A 23414-nucleotide genomic window follows, 5' to 3' on the forward strand; every position below is an offset into this window, starting at 1 on the left:
ATTATAAATAGACAAAAACACAGATAATTTGTCACTGAAATAAACTCATTTCATGTACATAATTATATGCAAACAGAATAATAATTCACAATGAATCAAAACGGAATTAAATGAATATGCCTCATCAATTTTGAAAGTCCATTTTTTTATTATTTTTTTTTTGCGTATAAAGACACACGTTTACTTTGCTCTGAGCTGTACATAATCCTGAAAGAGAAAACAATTGTAAGAAACATTTACATAACTTTCTGTATAATATGATCGAAAATATTTCAATATTTTTGGAAATTTCACATCTAAACGGCTTGACAAATAAACCTGGAATGCCCGCTTTACTAATTACAAGAAACTCGTGCACTATTGTCGCCAAAAAACATAACTTCCGATTACCTCCTTATAAGGAAATACTAAGTTACGTGTATGATTCCGATAATAAATACATATACTTACCGTTTATATAAAGTGATAAAAATGTTTACTGTCAAATATTGTTTTGTTCAGCTTTACATTTGTCCGGCAATATAAGTAAACATCAATGGATAGCTTGCTTATTTTGTAATCTGAATCAAGCATTCTGATTGGTAGAGAAAAGCGGAAGAGACATGTTGTTATTTAAATATTTCTACGAACGAAACTTTTATTAAGTTCTCTGGAGCGTGAACTAGACTCTAGTTTCATTTTGTGCTTGTATACTGTGTGTATGTGTGTTTGTGAAATCCATTGATAAAAGTTAAAGAAAGAACACTTATATGAATTTCTATTGCTTCTAAGTAATTGTTTCAAGTGAAATGTCGGCGAGGGTCGTTTATTTAATTACATCTGCCGCGCTTATTATTGGACTGACAAAAAACAAGGTATGTTAAAAAAGTATTTATTAATTGTTATTGATAAATATTTAATAATAATAATAATAATAATAATAATAATAATAATAATAATAATAATAATAAAAATAATAATAATAATAATTATTAATAAAATAATAATAATAACAATAATAATAATAATTTTTAATAAAATAATAATAATAATAAAAACAATAACTTTTTTATTATTATTATTATTAATAATAATAATAATAATAATAATAATAATAATAATAATAATAAAACGACAACAACAGTTGTGTCTTCATAGTATTATGGTCTTAAATGTTTATTAGATTTTGCTCTTCAAAAGTGTTCTTTTAAAAAAAGTCCATAAATGCAATATTATGTGGTGAAAATATAATATGAAATATATCTCCAAAGGAAAAGGTTAGCAGTGACATTGTGGTTAAAGTGTCTGTCACCCAGTCCGATGAGAGAACGCCTATAAAGCTATATCTTATGAACTATGTTCATAATTTTTAGAAAGGATGAATTTATGTTATTACCACACACTTATAGCAAAACTTTTTTTTATTCAATCGCCTTTTTCTAACCAGTTCGCAGAGTTCATAATACTGAACAGTGAAATGCATTAAAGAATAGTTGGTTATTAGTTTAAAGTTCGGTAAAATCATGCATTATGAAGATTGAATCATATATGAACATCAAAAGTCTGTTTAAAAGTCTGATTAAATGTTCAAACTGGTCCATAAAAGATACAGGTTGAATTAAGTTTACTTGTCAAAATCACGCAATAAAATTGATAAATTTGAAAATCAAGTTATGATTTTATGAATACAATACTTACATAGAATGCTACATTCAGAATTGCGACCTACTTTTGACTCGCTTGTTTTGGTTACTGAGTGTTTTCCCAACCTCACTTTCAGATAACTAATCAAGCACGCACTTCCGTTTAGACCACGTGACTTCGCTTTCTTGGCGACCTACAAATCGCCATGGAAAAACTGAAGTCCTGTGGGGAAGGAGGATGGGTTCATGTAGCATTCTAGGTAAGTATTGTATTCATAAAATCATAACTTGATTTTCAAATTTATCAATTTTATTTCATACAATACGTTACCTAGAATGCTACATTCATAATTTAATCTGATTTGGAAGCAATATTATAAACAGGAAGGTGGATTTCAGTTTTACCAATATACTAAAAACAATAAAAACCCATAATAATAATAAGTTTATAAACTCTAAAATGTACTTACCGAGTACTGAAGGCATCCTTGAATATCTAAATACTTGAATGCAACTTGGTGACATATGATATGAAATATCCTGTACAACCCACTGTCTGTACAAAAGTACCTTAAAAAACCAAATACTGTACATCCCATTGTTATATACAATCTACAGTATATATCCTGTACAACCCATATGCACAACACTTAAATGTATATCAGTTTAAAAACTGTAATCACTGTGAAATTTCCTCTAATCCGACTCGCCAAGATACGACTGACAGTTCATCTATTTATCACAAGTAGTTTTCAGAAAATCTGCAATTACAGTAGTGAAATAATGTTTCACGAAAGTGGTCTCCTTAGACCAGTCAGCGGACTCCATCACGCTTTTCACTGTTGCACCGTGGAAAAGTGCCCAAGAAGGACCTATACTTCTCGTTGAGTGACCTTTCACATTTTTAATGTTCTTTGTATGCATATTTGATAACTTTGACAATCCAGCTTGAAATTGTCTGTGTTGTAACTGGTCTATGAGGTTTGTTAACCGAAAGAAATAGTTCAATGACATCAGATTCTGTACCTATATTTTGAAATTGTTCAGTGCGTTTTAAATACACAGCCAAACAGCGTTTAGGATCTAATAATTTGTTTATTGGAAACGCCGGAGTAAACACAGGTGTAGGAACATGATTTGGTCTGTCTTGCTTGGAAAGGCCTTGTCTTATGAAACTTATACCTTTATTTTGTACGTTTACATTTCCCTCAACAAGCTTGAGACTCTGCAAATCACTACATCGTCTGAAAGATGTTACATCAATAAGGAAGCTTGTTTTCCATGTAAGATGCTTCAGGGACGCTTTTTTTAACGGTTCAAAAGGAGTCTCTGTTAGTGCCTGTAAAACAAAAGGTAAATCCCATTCGGGAACAAGCTTTTTAAAGGTGGTCTTTCATTAAATACACCCTTTAAATGCCTTATGACTACAGGGTGTTGTCCAACAGCAAAATTATCAACCCTTGGTAAAACAGAAGACATCATAGATCTATAGCCAGATAAAGTCCTATATGCAGAACCTGCAAAAATGTTTCAGATAAGAAATTTATGCATTGTTCTAGTGATGCTGTGTATGTATCAATTTGTTGTTCACTACACCAATGACTGAAAATTTTGAACTTAGATCTATAGTCTTTCTTAGTGCCCATTCGCCATGAGGCTGCCAGTAATATTTTAGATTTTTCTGAAAAGCCTCTTGTTTCATAGTATCTGTCGATATGAGCCATGAGGTCAGATTTAGAATCTCGGGTCGAGGATGTACAATTCTCCCCTTGACTTGAGACAATAGTTCCGACTGCACGGTTAGTATCAGTGGTTCTGCAATCAACATTTGCAGTAGAATCGGAAACCAATGTTCACGCGGCCAATTCGGCGCAATTAGAATTAGTGTACACTGATATTTCTGCATGTGAGACAGAACACGCGGTATCAACTTTATCGATGGAAATGCATAGGCATACATGTTCGTCCATGCGATTGAGAGGGCATCCACTGCATATGCCCCTGGGTGAGGAATCCAAGTACAAAACAGTTGTGTCTGTTTGTTTTCTATTGTCGCAACAGATCCATCATTGGAAAACCCAAGATGCTGAAAATTTTCCTCACAACTGTTTTGTTCAAGGACCACTCTGTCTCCTTTACTCTGTATCTGCTCAGAGCATCTGCCAGTATATTCTTGTCTCCAGCTATATGAGCTGCTTTCAGTGACATGCCATTGGCTAGTGCCAACGTCCAAAGTTTTCTGGCAGACATTCAGAAATTTGGTACCTCCCTGTTTGTTGATGTATTGTACAACTGTCATATTGTCTGAGCGTATCAATACATTTTTGTGTTTCAGGCGGGGTAGAAAATGTCTTACTGTTCTGATCATAGCTTCCATCTCCAAACAATTGATGTGTTGAAGTTGTTGTAAAGAGTCCAACGTCCTTGCACAGTAAGGTTGTTCATATGTCCACCCCAACCCCATGTACTGCTCGCATCTGTGGTTATCGACACATTTGTTTGACTCTGTAGATAAGCACAGCCCTTGAGACTGTTCACTTCCTGTAACCACCATTGTTGATGATAATTTAGCGAAGGTGAACCTGGTATTAGATGTGAAAAAGACTCCAATTTTGCAGCAAATGAAGTTGGATCAGACGCATGAACAACATTGCATTTGGTATCAGATCCAAACAAGAAGCTATTTTCCCTATAAATATTAAATAGTCCCTGGCTGTATTCTGACCCAAAAGTTATTTTTTTTGCCGACATTTTTAGGCCCGAAACTCTCTCTGGAGTTGGAAATACTAACCCCTTGTCTAAAGCAAACTGACCCACTAAGTATAAGTTACTGATTGTGAAGGGACAATATTGGATTTCTTTCTGTTGACTATGAAACCTAGCTCGAAAAGAAGATTCAGCATTGTTGTACGATTCTGAATCAGATAATGTTTGGACTGAGTTTACTGATAACCAATCGTCTAGATAAGTTAATAGGTCTATGCTTTGTTTTCGAAGATGTGCAGCTACTACTGCTGTGATTTTTGTAAAACCTCTTGGAGCTACTGTTGGTCCAAAGCACAGTGCTCTGAATTGGTAAACTATTCCCTTGTAACAAAAGCGGAGATATTTCCGATGCTTTTTGTGAATAGGGATGTGAAAATAAGCATCCTTTAAATCTAGACTAAAAGCCCAATCCCCTTTTCGAACTAGATTCAGCACTTTTTTCTTAGTATTCATCTTGAAATGTGTTTTCCTGAGATATTGTTGAGGGGTTTGAGATTTAATACTGGTCTCATATCCCCATTCTATTTGGTTACCAGAAATAATGTACTGTAAAAACCTGTTCTTATCATAGTCGGGTGGACTGTTTCTATAGCAATTTTTTTAAAAGCTCTTGAATTTCTATACCGATTAAATCTGAAACTCTTGAATTTACTTTTGTATGTTTTATGCCCAAAAACGTTCTTTTTTTATTATAAATTCCAGTTTGTGGCCATTTTGAATAATATCTAAAACTCATTGGTGTTAATTATTTTCTGCCATTCTGCAAAGAAATGACTGAGTCTTCCCCCAACAGGTATCTCTGGAAATTTTGCTATTGTACTTACTGAGTCATTTTTTATCTGATCGTCCACGTCCTCTGCCAACAGATTTGGAGGTATCGGGACGGTTTGATTTACCATAGCTGAATGACCTGTCTCCCTGGAGGGCTTGACTGCAGATACTGTGACTTTTGGAATACGAAAAGTATCTGAACTATTGGAGGAAGTTGCACTGCACTGTCTGTCATATAATGGCTTTTTTGCAGGTGGTTCATTAGCCTTTGAGTTTGAATTCAGTTTGCGTTCATACACTGTATCTTTTTTGTGAAAATCTGTCAAAAGTTCATCTATTTGCTTTTTTTCTTTCTTTGCGTTGCTTTAACAAAGTTTCAAAATATGGACTCAAAAGCCCTTCACCTGATAATGGTAAACTTGAGAATTTCCCATGATCATGTAATTCAAAGAGAGATGTGTCAGACATAGCTAAAGATCTTCTAATTATGTGGAAAAAGGCTCCTGTCCGGCCAAACTGATCCATACTTCTGGTAGTGATAGCAAAAATATTTCTCACTTGTTTAACTAGATCTTCAGAATCAAAATTACCTGTGAGAAGTGCCTGTAATAAATTCCCTAGTCCTTGTTGAACATAGGCCTGAGTTATCATTCCTATGCGAGCTGCGTGGGAGCCCTTGTAGGCAATTCTTTCTACACTCTTGCAAGGTTGAGAATATAAACTGGTCATCCCTTTGTGTTTAGAATTTGCAAAGGATGCTTTTTCACCATGTTTTCTTATAAGTAAAGATTCAAATAATGGATCAATTTGAGGTACTTGAAGAAATTTTTCTGTTTCTTTGCTAACTGGAAATTCCTCAAGTAGATTTTCATTATAGGCTGACAAATGATGTGGATTCTTTGTCCTATAACTGTATGAAATTACAGATTTCTTAGCATCATCAAGTAATATACCATTCTCTTCCGGTTCTTTACTTGGTAAAAGAGCGTCTTCTCCTTATAATTCAACAAGACAACTTTTTGTTTTTTCAGACAACGTTGAATTTGAATCACTTTTATCATGCGACTTCTGTATTTTGGAAGTAGAAGCTTCTGGATCAATGTCATTCAAAAAATTATCAACATCCTTATCTGATGGAATTTTAATAATGTCATCACGTTTTGATAGACCTAAATTCTTATCCGAATTTCTTCTATCCGAAAAATCGTCATCTGTACTATCAGAATCAGAATATGCATTTCCGGGAAATGTTTGGAAGATACTAAATAGACGGTCTAACTTACTGTCCATACACTGATTTTTCGAATCAAATTTTTCTTCCAGCATCTGATATTTAGTTAAAACCCGAATCTGTGCTTCGAGAATTTGAACGTGTCTTAGGTAGCACTCCACAGTTAATTTCAGGTTCCTGCTGTCAATGTCCTACAAGCAATACGTCTATTAATTCTGATACCAAACTACAAAACCTGGAAAAAGAAAACACATTTTGTTGAGAACATGTATGACATAAGATTGCAAATCTACAAAGAAATTATCCCATCTACAATAGGCAGGCAGTCAAAAAAAGTTGCAATTCATTCCGTTGAAACCCAAAATCTACAGTGGCCCGAGACCCAAAACAACACATTTCCTTCCTCTGGCAAAAAATACCTGCAAATATACAGGCTAAAGGAACACCGTTTCTGTTTTAGCAACTCCCTATACATATAATTATATTGCATTATTGCATGTACTCGAATACCTAATGTACCCGAGAATGCTTAATCAACTTTTACTTAGATGGTACCCTTGTCATTATGTGTTAACATGTCATGAAACCCCCTGTATACATCAATTCTTACATTTTTGGTGTTATATTAAAGTATATTCACTTTAAGTGTGTATCTTATTTATTTAATTATTTTGGATGAATTTAAGGTAAATGGAGTGAAAACACAATGTGATGTTTGTGAGTTAAAGCAGATTAGCAGGTGCACTGAAGACGTGCCTTTGGATTGTAAAGGCGAGTTTCGAACACTGGTTTCCAAGGGAACCATCTGCATCCACAAAGTGTGTGGTTTACTCAAACCTGCAGAGTGTACAATAGGAGGCCGATGGGTCGGTCCGGATGGGAAAGAAGTGAAAAGCAATGTAGAAAAGGAGTGTATGTACAACTGTCAATGATCGACATTTTTCTATTTCACAACTGGACATGACACCAACTTAACAGAAACAATCACAATTAATAATGTATATGATCATTGATTAGATTTATGCTGAAGAGATATTTGACGTTTTTGTATGAGGGATAGGGTTATATATTTTTAAGAATGAAAAATTCTACATGGTAACTTTAAAATTTAAATCCAACTTAAGTTTCTCACGTTTCATTTTGAATGCATGCACAAAACTTTTCATTTTAGTAAGGTTAACTACACGGAAGTATAGGTCATGACCTGATAGTGACCCTTCATCAATGACTTTAACACAGTATTTGTATAATACCAGAAAACAACAGACCATATACTTGGTATCATTACCAAAGAGGTTAGAGGATCATGCCACTTAATGGGGTTTTTATTCGCACCTACATAAAAGACTTCTTCACTTTAACATAAGCTGCAAAATACAAATGAAACATACAATTTGTTTACCAAATTAAAATATGTTAATTGAAACGTAAAAGAAAGTCACATTTTAGAAAAATGCACTTAGACTTTAAGAGATTTTAATAGAAAATTAATTATGGATTTTCAGTATTTATCACCATATTAATATTGTGTTACTAACGCAATAAGGGCTATATTTGCATATTTTGACCTCTTTTTTGGTAATTTACGTGGATTTTAAATGCCGTTAAATGCAATGTGTTAATTACTTCCTTTGTTCACTACACAATATTTTACTTTTAAATACACTTTCAACATGTTCATAGAAATAGCAAGAATCTGAATTAATCATACTTTATACAGTTTATATATTTATATGTCATGTTTTATACTTTTAAATCTCCTTTGTATTTATTTACACAGGCAACAACGAAGAGTTTCAGTTCGAGAAAGAAGAAAAGAAAGTTCGAGTTAAGAGGGGTTGGTTTCGCAGACGACGACGACGTCGATCCCCTCCTCCTCCGCCTCCTCCGCGTTAGTTTTATCCAAATATTCTGTATCTGTAAACTGGTCATTTCTTTAAAGGGCACATTATGCCTCAGTTATCCATATATTTTTTCTTTCTTTATTTATTTTAGAAATTTCAAACGCGTGTTTAATAATGTATTATGGATTAATAGCATGTTCGGTTTTTTAAATCTGAAAAAGTAGCGGTGAACATGCAGTCATTTGTCGCAAAGGAATAAAATAGTATTTGACTTCCATACAAAATACTAATTCACTATAAACATACCAATTGCAAACAGAGCTGAAGATGCAAAAGATGGTTCATGTACGTAGCAAATTAGCATGCTTTTGAAAAAAAAATATGAAAGTACTTCTGAAGCATAATGGGCCTTTAAAGAACAAAGTTTATTATTAATATATTCTGATTATTTACGTTTTAAAGCGCACACCATATGACAATAATACTTTCTTGTTTTTTTTATGAAACTTTAAATATAAAATATGGTTACGAGTCTATCATCTAGTTTATCATCTTATCATCTATTTCTAGAAACAACATAAACAAATATAAATCCAAGCTTTTTTTTTTATTTATTTTCAGCCAATTGTGGACAGCCGGGTACCATTGCGCATACAAGTTTGAGTGTAACCAGTACTTCACAAGGGGGCGTGGCTACATACACGTGCCAATCTGGATACGGACATACAGGCGGCACATTGAGGCGTGTTTGCCAGTCCAACGCTCAATGGTCCGGTAGTCCTCCTACATGTTCATGTAAGTGAAATGAAACTGAGGCATTTTTCATTATCACAGACAGTATCAATTCTAGACATTGTAAAACTAGACATTTATGATGTTAAACATTTACGTTATCATTTCCGGAAAATGCCCGATACTAATATTTACAGCAGTAATTCTAGCCAGAATGGACATGTATGCTTAGATGACGACATATTACAACTTTTTAAAGTCAGTGGTTTCAGTTAATATAGATATATGTAAAAGAAACAGTGAATTTGAGAGAAAAAGCCGTACGTTACCACGATCAAACCGATGGAAAATTCTCTCGCTTCGAATCTGGTGACGGACATTTCAGATAAAGTACGGGACAAAACATCATGAAATAAAATCCTGTGTGCCAGGAAAATTGTGGAGAAGGTTTTTATATGTACCTTTACATTAGAACATCACGAATTTCAGAGAAAAAAGGGAAAAAACCTACTTTTTGGCTGCATCCGCCATCTTGTTTGTTTGGGTAACGAACGGCGTGATTCTCCCCCTTGTTAAACAATGTATTAACGTTATACCCTGTATACGTGTATAAAGTTTTTGCAACCCTGACACCCTATCTGCAGGACTTTAAACTTTGTGACCAGCAAATGCCTGAACAAATCTATTCCTATGCGGACTAAATGGTAAGATCGACCATAAATGTCCCCATTCAAATATTAGCACGAAAACACTAGCATAACATCACTTCGCTGTGTGGAGTATGGCGGCTCATTTGTGCCATGTCGTCTTTACGCTCCTCGGGGCGCCACACGAAAATACGACAACGTAGACACTTTGTCGTATTTTCGTGAGCGACCCAGTGGTGACATATATTATCATTCTTTCGTAATATCCCATTTGTTCCGTGAATGTGATTGTGATAACGTATGGCTCAGACATTTTTATGATAAGAAAATAATGGACTTATATTAAATTTTTGTGATGTATTATTACCTCAAAACTTTCTAATAAAACAAAATGCGTACAGAAAGCATAATTACAGCAATTTATATCTTTATCTATCTTTTTCATCATTTTTAATAACTTACGATTTCTTTTAACTATGTTTGTCGTCTGCAAACATTGTCTTACGACTATGTGTTTTACGACTGGTAATGTCGTTTGTTCGTGAAACACTTTAAAAAAATCTTCTTAAAATGTTTAGAATTACTCAGCTTATGACTATGTTTATTTTTGAATATAACATAAAGGATATTGTTTATAAACTCTATCAAAGACTCGGGAGTTTGTGACGTCATAGTTTTCACACTTTTAAAACTCAAAATTTTAAACTTACGACTACATTTAGAAGACTGATGCTAGATAACTTTGAGATATTAAGATAAAGCATGTTTATGCTATAAATTGTAAGTAAATATTTAATCCTTAAATCGTGAATTTTTATCAATTTCTAAACAGATCAATAATCAAAACTTATTTGCCTGTATTCTTAATCTCTCCACCCATCACAAGCAATACGAGTGTTGCTATGGTTTAGTGCATTTAGACAAACTTTGTAGATCAGATCAATCAAGAAAATCAACAACTACAAACGTAAATATACAGATTTTGAATGGCACTTTTACCCATAAGCCCATCAACTACTTCATGCACAAATGATAATCTATCAATAAAATAAGAATAAATCCAACATGAAATGATGCACAGCACGCATGCAAAAAAAACACAAAAAAACAACAACAAAAAAACCGAATAAAGGTTACATGTCTGACAACGACAGACAATTGTGAATAAGAGGGTCTCGAATCATAAAAACACTTTATTCTGCAATGAATAAAATTAACTCTTGTTTGAATTGTGTGTTATTTATTCTTAAATCTCCTGATATTGTTTTTACATTTGTATTCTGTCTAAGCGGGCGCAAAGGTGCTTGGACCATACCTTGTATTTTTCCAGTACCTTTCATCAAACCAAGCCTGCAACATTTTCAATTTTGAAGTTTTGGGCGTGGACGGTAACTTGCATTTTCCAGTACCGTTCATGAACAGGCTCAATCATTATTTTCAACTTAGCGTTTTAAACGTTCTTTGGGGATTCTGGTTTTATTTTACCATTATATATTTATATACAACATAAACAATATCAGAAAGTCAACGTTGGCTACAGTGAAATAGGCATTATATATAACTTTATACACTTTAAAATATATTTGTCATTGTTAGTTATAAAAAAAGTGTCGATGTGACTTAAAAATGCAACTGAAACTGCTCTTTTCCGGCACGTGGTGTTGTACGAACACAAAAAGGGGTTACGATAAGTGTTATTTTCTAATTGAATTGTTTATTATTAATTAAAAAGTTACTATACCTACTTAATACGTATATATTGTAAACGGATGTACCTCATATTACCATTTTTTGTCTTTATGTATATTATGTATATACGACATCATATTTTTGATTTTTGTCTCATATGGTCATGTCTTAAGTGGAATTAAAGTGAACGATTGGCCTGTGCATACTGCGATAAAATATTTTAAAACGCAGAAAAAAATGATTACAAATGTACATTAATCTTGAACATTCTCACGCGTAACGTTTCACAGCTTTCTTTAAAGGCCCATTTAGCTTAAGGAAATGTATTTTTTCTTCTTCTTCTTCGTCTTCTTTTTAAAGTTTAAAAAAAAATCATGTATCAAATAGTTTAACCATTTTAAGCCCTTTTTGCGTATTTCGAAAGTACAGTTAAAGTGATTTTATGGTGACCGACTTACACCATGTTGCATTCACCACGAAAATGCAAAATAACTTTACATTTTCACATTGAGTCAGATACTTTTATATAAAGCTCCATGATTTAATGTGTCCTATTTTTGGTCTTATTTTGTCTTTTCGTCTGCATTGTCGCACCGTTAATGCGGAAAAGCGATAACACAAAGATACTTGAAAGTTGTATCAAATTTGTTTGATTCTTCTTTGTTTTTTTTTTAAGAATTTTAAATTGAAAAAAAAAAACATGTACACTGGTATCACAATGTTACTTTTGTTTCAGATATGAATTCATGTAGCAGTAGCCCGTGCAAAAATGGCGGCACGTGCAGTAACATCCCAAATTCTTACACATGCAGTTGTCCGAGCATTTGGAAAGGTTCAAGATGTGAAATAGGTAATTTTTGTTATTTCCGTTATTATTTGTAATAGTGGGTGCTATTTTTCTAGAAGAATAATCAACTGTTATATGCCTTTAGGATAGTTATGTTATGGAATATTAAACTTTTCATTTTTATTGAACTAATTTGAACACTTTCATTGCCAAGTATTGGTATGTATAACATATACATTTGGTCAATTTCATTCACTCAGTTTGTGTTTTGTTTCAATATATCGCAAACAGATTTATTGATGTCCGACCATACAGTTACCTAGCTAGTTCCCCTAGATTCTCTTTTAAGTACTTACCTTTTTTCTACAGTATTTCAAAACAAAATATTTATATCAATATTTAGCGGCAATTAGAATTGGACATATTATTTGTCTATCAATTTTTTATGGTAGAACATGCATCCAGCATAACACGAACCTCAGGTACATACTCTCTTTTAGAAAACTCAGTGTTCTTACAAAGTAACTGAGATCCATAGACGTTATTGTTGGTTCTTACACACGGACCTGAGGTACATAGACTATACACTTTCCTAGCGTAACTTTGTAACTCCTACGTAGGACTACGTAGGAGATAAAAAAAGCCTAATTAGGAGTTTAAAACTCCTACGTAGGACTTTTAAACTCCTACGTAGGACTTTAAAACTCCTAATTAGGTTTTTTATCTCCTACCTAGGAATTATAACTCCTACGTAGGACAGTCCTACGTAGGAGTTATAAAGTCCTACGTAGGAGTTATAAACTCCTAATTAGACTTTTTATGCCCCCACAATGTGGGAGCATATAGCGTTGCACTTGTCAGTCAGTCAGTCAGTCCGTCCGTCCGTACGTCCCGAAATCTTGTGAACGCAACTCCTCTTAAACCGGGTGGCAGATTTTGCTTAAACTTACAGGGATGAACAACCTTAATGTGTAGATGGTAGTTAAGGAAGGAATTTTCGCTGCGACCAAATTTAACAGAATTATGGCCCTTTGTTGATTTTTTCACTATATACTATGTAGAAATTTTGTGAACGCAACTCCTCTTAAACCGGATGGCAGATTTTGCTTAAACTTCCAGAGATAAACAACCTTAATGTGTAGATGGTAGTAAAGGAAGGAATTTTCGCTGCGACCAAGTTTAACAGAATTATAGCCCTTTGTTGATTTTTTCACTATATACTATGTAGAAATTTTGTGAACGCAACTCCTCAAAAACCGGATGGCAGATTTTGCTTAAACTTCCTGGGATGAACAACCTTAATGTGTAGATGGTAGTAAAGGAAGGAATTTTTGCTGCGACCAAATTTAAAAGAATTATGGCCCTTTGTTGATTTTTAGTTTTCAACTTGTAGCACATGTAGTCCAAAAATATGTGACCTAGAGTCATAAGATTGACAGAACAGTGGTGTGTGGGGGCATCCGTGTCCTATGGACACATTTCTAGTTTAACTCCTACGTAGGAGTTATAAAGTCCTACGTAGGAATTTGTAAGTCCTACGTAGGACTTTAAAACTCCTAATTAGGTTTTTATATCTCCTACGTAGGAGTTATAAAGTCCTACGTAGGACTTATAAAGTCCTACGTAGGACTTACAAAGTTTTCGCTGTCGAGTACGGACCCCGGACATGTCACCAGTCACGCCCTTAAAGTATGTTATAGTTCTAAAGTGGTGACCTATTTGATTGAAATTCAGTAATTCACTGAATGAGCCAAAATAGAATGCAAATGTTTTTAGAGTTATTAATGAGATAATACACGGGAGGCCAATGAGACCATTGTGTTACAGAGCTTCGCCAATTAAAGTTCGTATATGTATAGCTCATGGTGCTTTTTACCAATCAGAGCTCGTATATTTATAGCCCATGGCATTTATTTACCAATCAGAGCTCGTATATTTATAGCTCATGGTGATTTTTACCAATCACAGCTCGTATATTTATAGCTCATGGTGATTTCAGATACCGATGAATGTGCATCATCGTCTCTGAACAAATGTAACCAGAAATGCAGCAACACATACGGATCTTTCACGTGTTCCTGTAACACCGGTTATCGTCTGCTCCCAGACAGGCACACGTGCATAGGTAAGAAATACCGTTCTGAAAAGTATCTTATTGACTTAGTCGTTGACCTACTTTTCGTGCGGTGCTTTGAAGGTAGTTTGCAAAAGGTTTGGTTGGCTACCCCAATGTCACAAGATAAATTTTTATGTCAGACATTTTATTCTCCTAGAAAAATCACACTTTCGTTTTAAAGTATGTTACGGGAACATAAATTTTCTCATTATGTAATTCTATGGGAACATCTATACGATTGTATGATCTGAAGACAGTTTATGGACAGTAGATAGTCAGACATTCTCAAATAATGTTCTCATTGTACAAAAAGGTAGCACAAAGGCCGATCAAATTTAAGAGTAAAGATGATATTAAAAGAAATTTATTCCTCCTGAGATTATAAGTCATTTTACTGATAACTTGTTTATGATTGTTTATAGATATTGACGAATGTGCAGAGAAAACATCCGGCTGTGACCACGCATGCGCAAACTCGGCTGGATCTTTCAAATGTTCCTGTAGGAATGGATTCGAATTATCATCAGATGGAAAATCATGTCGAGGTTGGATGTTATTTGTAAATGTAACTTCAAAAGAAAACCTCGCACAACAAAGAAGTTGTAACACTTCACTTGCTATTAGGCGTACATTTCCGAATGAAATTGTTAATTTAGCCATACCCTGCTGGTTTGATTTTGTTACCAGTAAACAGCCAGGCCAGCCTGTCTGACCACGCATTTTACCGCTGGCTGAATCTTCGCATCCCCAAAGTATATGATACCATATAGTTTAGCGGACAATTATCTGTTTTAAGAGATTTTTTTATCAACATCTTTTATATATCTTAAAAGAAAAAAAGAATGTTATTTCTATGGAACAGAATTAATGCATTTATTCCATCTTGCTTTATGATATCGGAACTTACATTATGCTTGCTTCTATACTTCTTTATGACAATGAAAACCTGCGTTTTGCTGTATTCAATCATGCCTTATGATTACTGAATGCACTTTCATGTAATTGCAACCTTGTGTGTTCCCTACTAAACCATCAAACTCACATATTTTAATATGCTATATGTTTAATTGCATCTTTTTTTAAGGACAACGTATTATGTTTGGTGTTTAAGATAACATTCTTTATAACTATATGTAACATGGTAGTTGTATCTTTAATTTGCTATAAATCTGCCACTTATATTGTCGACATTATGTCAAATTAAACTATTCATTTTGATCAATAATTGGCTGATTTGATGTGTCTTAGCATTCATATGTTTCAATATATTCACTGATTACAAATATAATGCAATACATGATCACTGCGCATCGACAACGAAGATGACAACGATAGCGATATTATAGTCGCATGTGACAGTACGCACTAAGCAGTTGGCAGTAAGCATAATGCGAGTTGCAATAATTTGTGTTCATATTATGACAGCAGGTGTCGCTTTGTCGGTACATCCCGTTATTTTCCGGATGATCCCGTATTTTGGCACGTGGAGTAAACAAAGTTACGTCCACTTTATATAGGGGCGTATACAGAACAGTGTTAGTTGGGGACTGACATGTAAATTTACTAAAAAAAACAAGAGAACACGATGCGACAGATGAAAAGTGCGTGTTTTTGAAGATTCCGCCAGCATGTGGAAAAAAAAAGTTATATATGTCTCTAATAACTCATACTACAAGTGGCAACTCACCTCTTATACAGTTGTTTACACTTCTTTTTGAGCGTGTGTGATAAGTGAAATTGAATTTTATCAAACTTAAGGTGGCACGAAGGTGACATGTGTGTGTTTTTATTTATCTCGTGCGCACGAGATACTTTGTCGTGGCCACGGGTTACTAAGTCGTGGCCACGAGATAGTTAAGTCGTGGGAACGAGATACTATGTTGTGGCCACGAGTTACTAAATCGTGGCCACGAGGTAATTAAGTCGTGGGAACGAGATAACTTAGTCGTGGCCACGAGTTACTAAGTCGTGGCCACGAGATAAATAAGTCGTTGGAACAAGTTATTATGTCGTGGCCACGAGAAAGTTTAGTCGTGGCCACGAAAAAGTTAAGTCGTGCGAACGAGATAAATAACCAATCAAATTACACTATTTATATGAATTTTCCTAACAAGGATGCCCCTACTTTACTTGTCCGTAAAAGTGCCATTTATACAAGTTATTGATTGATCAAAGATTTAGCGTCATTGTGACCCTGATTTTTGATTAAATTGCCTAAAAATTATTAGGTGTCATCTACTGATCTTTTAGGTTATATAAACTACGGCTTATTTTTCTAAATCATTCATCAGACAAGGATTTTGCATGAAGTGTCATGTTTATCTGACCTGTGACCTCAAACATCCTTATAGGATATCTACTGTCCATGGGCAATGTCCCTTCCCAATAAAATAAATCAGGACTAAGTCCCTCTCAAGTTATGGTATAAACAATGTTAACAGGCCTTTGTACGTACAAAATGACCAATTCTATCATAGAATTGTCCCAACAAAGGGCTATAACTAATGAGATAAATAAAAACACACACACATGTCACTTAGTAACTCGTGGCCACGACTTAGTACAGTACAAACTTGATTTTTTTTGTAAAATAAAATAAATATAATTTGGCTTCACACAAACATTGTGCTTTAAATACTTTACACTGTAATTGGGCAGTATGAATATTCATGTATAGTGTTATTACAAAAATATATATGGAAGTTTCTTTTAAAGACAGGCACAACTTTACTTGACCCGTAATAAGGAAAGCAGATTCCTATACATTATGTGTATGTGTTTTTATTTAAATAAAACATATTTAGTAAGAATTTTATAGATTTCAATAAATTTCTGTGATAAAAATATATTACTGAAAGATGTGCATAGTATATCTTTAAGCACAAATGTATGTGAATGTGGTGGTGTGTGCGGGATGTCTGATCTATAATCAGACACACATATGCCCAACATTTGTAATTGACTATATATGCACATGTCACAAAAATAAACAACTTCCTTCTTTCCTTATTATACATGTATATTTTAATGTGTTACATACCTATTCGCCACTATTAGTGACTGAGACATTTATTAAGTTAAAAGGCCTATTAATAAGTTTTGCTTTTCAATGTCCAAGTCATTAGATAAAGACCTTCGCAATCGTAGGCAGGTGCTTAACAACTGAAAGACAGCATTATATGTTTTGATAAGGGAGTACACTATGACCACTATTGCATGAAACTTACACGTATATATTCCATCCCAGCTCATCAACGTATCTTTGGGGGTAGGTGCAGCCCTTAAGCCAAGGCCTGAATCCGCCACTGTACGTATAACTGCCCCATTGAATAACTGTTTACGAGCATATTTTTTTCTATTAGACTGTATACATATACATGTATAAAATTATATTGCATAATCCTTACTACTTGTATTTATATTATTTCCACTGCAATTTATGTATTAAGCGCTTGGTACGTATTTATAGCATTGTCGCCCTCTGTATTTTAAAGTATAACCACGATGGCCCTAACGGTATTCCGTAATATATACATGTACGGAAAATTCCGATGATAGGCGAATCATGGAAAAAATCTGTTGATATCGATAACAGAGTTCTCGCCCCTTAACAGTTCACAAATCGCTAGACATTGTTTAAATTGTTTATCATAATGTAAGATGATCAAACATAATCCACAAAGCCTCAGACACCGAGCTTTATTAAGCATAAACACTGAATAATGGATATAAGCGAAAGCTAAAAGTAATCACGCCATGCGAGCTGTAAATCAAATAAGTCCCATTTTAACAAAATCCATCAGGGAACAAAAAATATTCAATTTTAAATGACTTCTTCATAAAAGTAATACAAAAAAAACTAAACCGTAAATGGTTTGTATAGAGCATGAAGAAAGGTAGCTTATACATAAAGGTATAAGACGTTAACATTTTAGTATTCCAAATGGCTTGTTCCAGTTTAATAGTTATCACTCAATGAAAGAATTGGTCACTACGAAATGTTTGAATGAAATAATGAAAGATGGAATCCAGAATAATGCAACGTTTAAATATCATAAAGCAAGATGGAATCAATCATAATGCAAGTTCTAATATCATGTAGCAAGATGGAATTAAGCATAATGCAAGTTCCAATGTCATCAAGCAAGATGGAATTAAGCATAATGCAAGTTCCAATGTCATCAAGCAAGATAGAATAAATGCATTAATTCTGTTCCATATATTTCAAACTGTTTAACTTCAATATTCAAGGAACAATAAGAATTTTTTTAAAAACAACATTCGGTCGAAGTAAACTTTTTACTTTAAATTACCGTTTTTTTTTTGGTCACACATTGCTCCAAAATACTAAGATAATATCAATACTGAGCAGTGATATACTGCACATATTACCTGTGCTGTTTACTCAGTTGTTGTCAAACTTTTTCCTAAGTTGGAGATTGTCCTTGTAATTACAAGAATATGTAGGTGTCTGGTACTCGGCAACATTAATTATAGATATACTTAGAAAAGTACTATCGTGTTAGCAAGCAATTGCTTATTGCCGGCAGTGTCTCTCTATTTCTTTCTCTTTTTTTAAATTTCTTTGCAGACATTGACGAATGCGCTAGAGGAACTTCCGGTTGTGAACACACTTGCACTAATACAGTTGGTTCCTTTACGTGCTCATGTAAGACCGGGTACCAACTCGCAATTAACGGAAGGTCGTGTTCGGGTAAGTAAAATGTCCGTAGACTGCTTAAATGGTGAAAGCAACAAAATGCTTTATTGCACAGACACTTGGGGTTTGGAGCTCAAAACGCCTTTAAAATCCAAATAAAATGCATATTTGTCAATCCCAGCACATGTACTGATCATATATATCAAAAAAACTTAATATAAGCCGTTTTGAAAAAAAATCATATTTCAACATTTCGTTTGCAATTTGTCAATTACTGTCTTCGTTCAATTCACACTTAGTCTATTTAACTTTGATATATATTTTCAATAATTTCATCAACATAAGGAAGGGTCTGGAGGCATGGTGCTTTGAACAGGAAATGGTTACCTTAAAATAATTCAAGTTGTATGGGACTCTAGTTCATCCGGCCCATGATTATTGGCCTGTTTGTCGGATATGGAACGCCGTGACTGTCTTATGCTATCAATGTTTTTGCTATCTTCTGAAATGATGATATTATTTTGTCATTTAAGCATATAAACATGTGCAATTTACATCATATCTTGTCTAAAGACAATGCTGACTTGTTCAAACAGCATGTTAACTTGTCAAATAATCATTATGACATGTGCAGACAACATGTTAACTTGTCAAAGTATCATGATGACTTGTGCAAACGACATGTTAACTTGTCAAAATATCATAATGACTTGTGCAAACGACATGTTAACTTGTCAATATTTCATGATGACATGTGCAAACAGCATGTTAACTTGTCGAATTATCGTGATGACATGCTCATAATACCTTAACAAGTTAACATGTGTTTTGCACAAGTCATTACGATTCTTTGACAAATTAACATGTTGTCTGCACAAGTCATCATGATACATTGACAAGTTAACATGGCATTTGCACAAGTCATCATGATACATTGACAAGTTAGAATGTAGTTTGCACAAGTCATCACGATACTTTGACAAGTTAACATGCTGTTTGCACATGTCATCATGAAATTTGGACAAGTTAACATGTTGCTTTCACAAGTCATCATGATACTAGGACAAGTTAGCATGTTGTTTGCACATGTTATCACGATGATCTGACAAGTTAACATACTGTTTGCCAAGTCATCATGAAATTTTGACAAGTTAGCATGGCATTTGCACAAGTCATCATTATACTTGGACAAGTTAACATGTCGTTTGCACAAGTCATCATGATACTTGGACAAGTTAACATGCTGCATGCACATGTCATAACGATAATTCGACAAGTTAACATGCTGTTTACACATGTCATCATTGAATTTTGACATGTTAGCATGGTATTTGCACAAGTCAGCATGATACTTTGACAAGTTAACAGTGCTTTTTGACATGTCAGCATGATACAAGATAACATGTCATTTGCACAAGTCATCATGATACTTGGACAAGTTAACATGCTGTATGCACATGTCATAACGATAATTCGACAAGTTAACATGCTGTTTACACATGTCATCATTGAATTTTGACATGTTAGCATGGTATTTGCACAAGTCAGCTTGATACTTTGACAAGTTAACAGTGCTTTTTGACATGTCAGCATGGTACAAGATAACATGTCATTTGCACAAGTCATCACGATTCTTTGACAAGTTCACATGTTGTCTTCACAAGTCATCATGGTTATTTGACATGTTAACATGCTGTTTGCACAAGTCATCATTATACTTTGACAAGTTCACATGCTGTTTGCACATGTCATCACGATAGTTCGACAAGTTAACATGTCCTATTCACAAGTCATCATTATACTTTGACAAGTTAACATGGCGTTTGCACAAGTCATCATGACATTTTGACAAGTTAACATGCTGTTTGCACATGTCAGCACAATAATTTGACAAGTTCACATGACGTTTGCACAAGTCATCATTACATTTTGACAAGTTACCATGTCATTTGCACAAGTCATTATTATACTTTGACAAGTTAACATGTTGTTTGCACAAGTCATCACGATACTTTGACAAAATAGCATGTTGTCTGCACATGTCATCATAATAGTTTGACAAGTTAACATGCAGTTTGTACAAGTCAGCATGTTCATTTGACAAGACATGATGTAAATTGCACATGATAACATGCTCAAACGACAAAATAATATCATCGTTTCACAAGATAACAAAAACATTGATTACATAAGACAGTCACGGCGTTCCATAGTCGGACTTCACCATTTCCATAAGCGTTGTCCCGCTTTTATAGTGACCTGATATTATTTTAATTCCTTCTAATTTTTATGTACATATGTTCAATTTGTAATTTTTTTCTATCAAATTTATAACAGACATCGACGAATGCACTGACGGCACGGCACATTGTAAAGTGTACTGTACAAATACTGTCGGGTCGTTCCTCTGTTCATGCGAGAAGGGCTACGTGCTTGCAGCAGACGGTAAAACTTGTCAAGGTAATTATGGCTCCATCTTGAATTAAGATTAAGAAGGGAAAAGATTAGATATATGTGAAGTTCATCATTATTCATAAAGATGCCTGTATCAATTTTCATATTGTTGATGCTTGGAAACTGTCAGCATATACAGCCTGAATTCGCTATTGTTTTCATTATCTGTTTACATCAATATTGACATATTGAGGTTTCGATAATTGTTATTTAATTAAAACATACAATTTATCTCCTTTTACAACTAGGGTCTTATCTTGTTTATTCCCATTCAGCATTTCACAGCGTAATAACGTAGAGATAGAGTGTTCGCTTCGTGAGTGTAGAAACCCTGGTTCGAATCCTGGAAAAAAAATTTATTTCATTTTTCCTTAATTAAAGACATTCTAGTTCCTCCTCTCACACGGTTATTTGAAGAAGAAAAAAAAACATTAAGTTTGACACAGATTTGCATTTAAGAAATCAAAGTCAACACAGTCCTTAAAATATGTGCTAAATGACTGAATAAATAGCAATGGAAGAAAAACGATAATCACAAGTGTGCCAAAATTGTTTAGAATAAGGCAAACAAAATTCAAATGGTAAGACAATACTATTCAAATCTTAAAAATGACAGTTAAAATTCAAACACATTTAATTTTGCTTAGCCTTTTTAAATTAAACTTTCTGATGTGCAACATATCAAATTAATAATAGATGCCCGATAAATATGATAATAGGTTTATGAAAAAGAAAAAGAACACTTACGTCACAAACTATAGAAAGATATTCGGGTATTAAATATCATATTCAAAAAATGTGCGCAATGGCAGATTCGAACACGAAACAATCTCATAACATGAACGCTTTTACCAGTTCGCTATTCGGGTGTTCGCTCCCATGCCTGCTTTTATAAAATTTTATTGCCCTGAAATGCTAAATGTTATAATTAAATAACTTACAAAACCCACTATATCATATGGTTCGAAATGTTATCCCGTCCGACGATCATAAGATGTATTGTCGCAATTACCCTAAGAAAAGGTTTGCTCGCTTAATATTTTGCTCTCCGGCGCATTCTGGTATACATACTAGTATATGTTTTGATAACTAATACCAGTATATTTCTTCTTCAGATGTTGATGAGTGCAGTACTAGTAATGGGTCATGTGACCAAGTGTGTGTGAACGCGCCTGGTTCCTACACATGTGAATGTAATTCAGGCTATATTCTTGCAACAGACGGACACGCATGCTCAGGTATTTTTCAACAAATTGTCTTGATATACGTGATATAATCGAAATTATTAGATTTAATAAAATTCTGATATAAACAGATAATTGTTATTTAATGACAGCCAAATGAATAAAAAAGAATTATTCTGACATGGATGGGTAGAGCGTATATAACTAATCAGTAAGAAAAAGAAGTGTTATAGAGAACATTGCGTAAAACATGAATTGAATAGAAAAAAACGGATACTCACAAACCATCATAAAGCCAGACAACCAACCAAACAAACAGATATATAATAATGATTTTATCTACAAAATTTGTAATTAAACATGAAACATTAAGTACTTATGTGAACACTGGCCTTGCAATATGTTAAGATACATTTAAATTAACGTATTAAATACATTACGACATAATACGTATATTTTATTTCAGACGTTGATGAATGTAAACAGAATGTCGATGGCTGTTCCCAGAATTGCGCTAACACCCCAGGATCATTTAAATGTAGTTGTAATTCTGGTTATGAGTTGAAGGTTGATCAAAAAACATGTACAGGTCAGTTAACATTTAAAACTATATAATTACAAGTAAAATGGTTTCCTGCGGTGAACATTTTAATGATATAAAGATATTTCATTTAACTATTTTCAACATTATTAGGGGGTGGGGGGATAAATAAACGTTTGAAATATAGTTGACAATTGAATAAACGATCAGTATAGAAGAAGGTCTATGGAAACTGGTGACCGTTAAAGACCGGAGAAGGTCGAACATCAAACAATTATTCTTTTTAAGAAAATTATTAAATAGGCCTACCATTTTATGAATAATTCCGAGCAAAAAATAAATAAAGTAAACACACAGGTTTACGCAGAAA

At 33.9% G+C, this 23414-nt stretch overlaps 1 protein-coding gene across 1 annotated transcript in view; it reads left to right on the forward strand.

The window, feature by feature from the left end:
- Positions 1 to 653: 653 nt before the first annotated feature.
- The window catches only part of LOC132744278 (uncharacterized), a 37598-nt gene continuing 14837 nt past the window's right edge, over positions 654 to 23414 (forward strand). The window contains exons 1-11 of the mRNA XM_060732937.1: positions 654 to 854; positions 7077 to 7302; positions 8171 to 8281; positions 8856 to 9029; positions 12039 to 12152; positions 14089 to 14214; positions 14628 to 14750; positions 18797 to 18919; positions 21203 to 21325; positions 22435 to 22557; positions 22970 to 23092. Of these exons, the coding sequence (XP_060588920.1) occupies positions 789 to 854; positions 7077 to 7302; positions 8171 to 8281; positions 8856 to 9029; positions 12039 to 12152; positions 14089 to 14214; positions 14628 to 14750; positions 18797 to 18919; positions 21203 to 21325; positions 22435 to 22557; positions 22970 to 23092 (1432 nt within the window). The 5' untranslated portion in view covers positions 654 to 788. The remainder of the gene's footprint in view (positions 855 to 7076; positions 7303 to 8170; positions 8282 to 8855; positions 9030 to 12038; positions 12153 to 14088; positions 14215 to 14627; positions 14751 to 18796; positions 18920 to 21202; positions 21326 to 22434; positions 22558 to 22969; positions 23093 to 23414) is intronic.

The sequence above is a fragment of the Ruditapes philippinarum genome, unplaced genomic scaffold (assembly GCF_026571515.1).
Source record: "Ruditapes philippinarum isolate M1 unplaced genomic scaffold, ASM2657151v2 ctg4090_1_1_1_1, whole genome shotgun sequence".
Taxonomy (NCBI): Eukaryota; Metazoa; Mollusca; class Bivalvia; order Venerida; family Veneridae; genus Ruditapes; species Ruditapes philippinarum.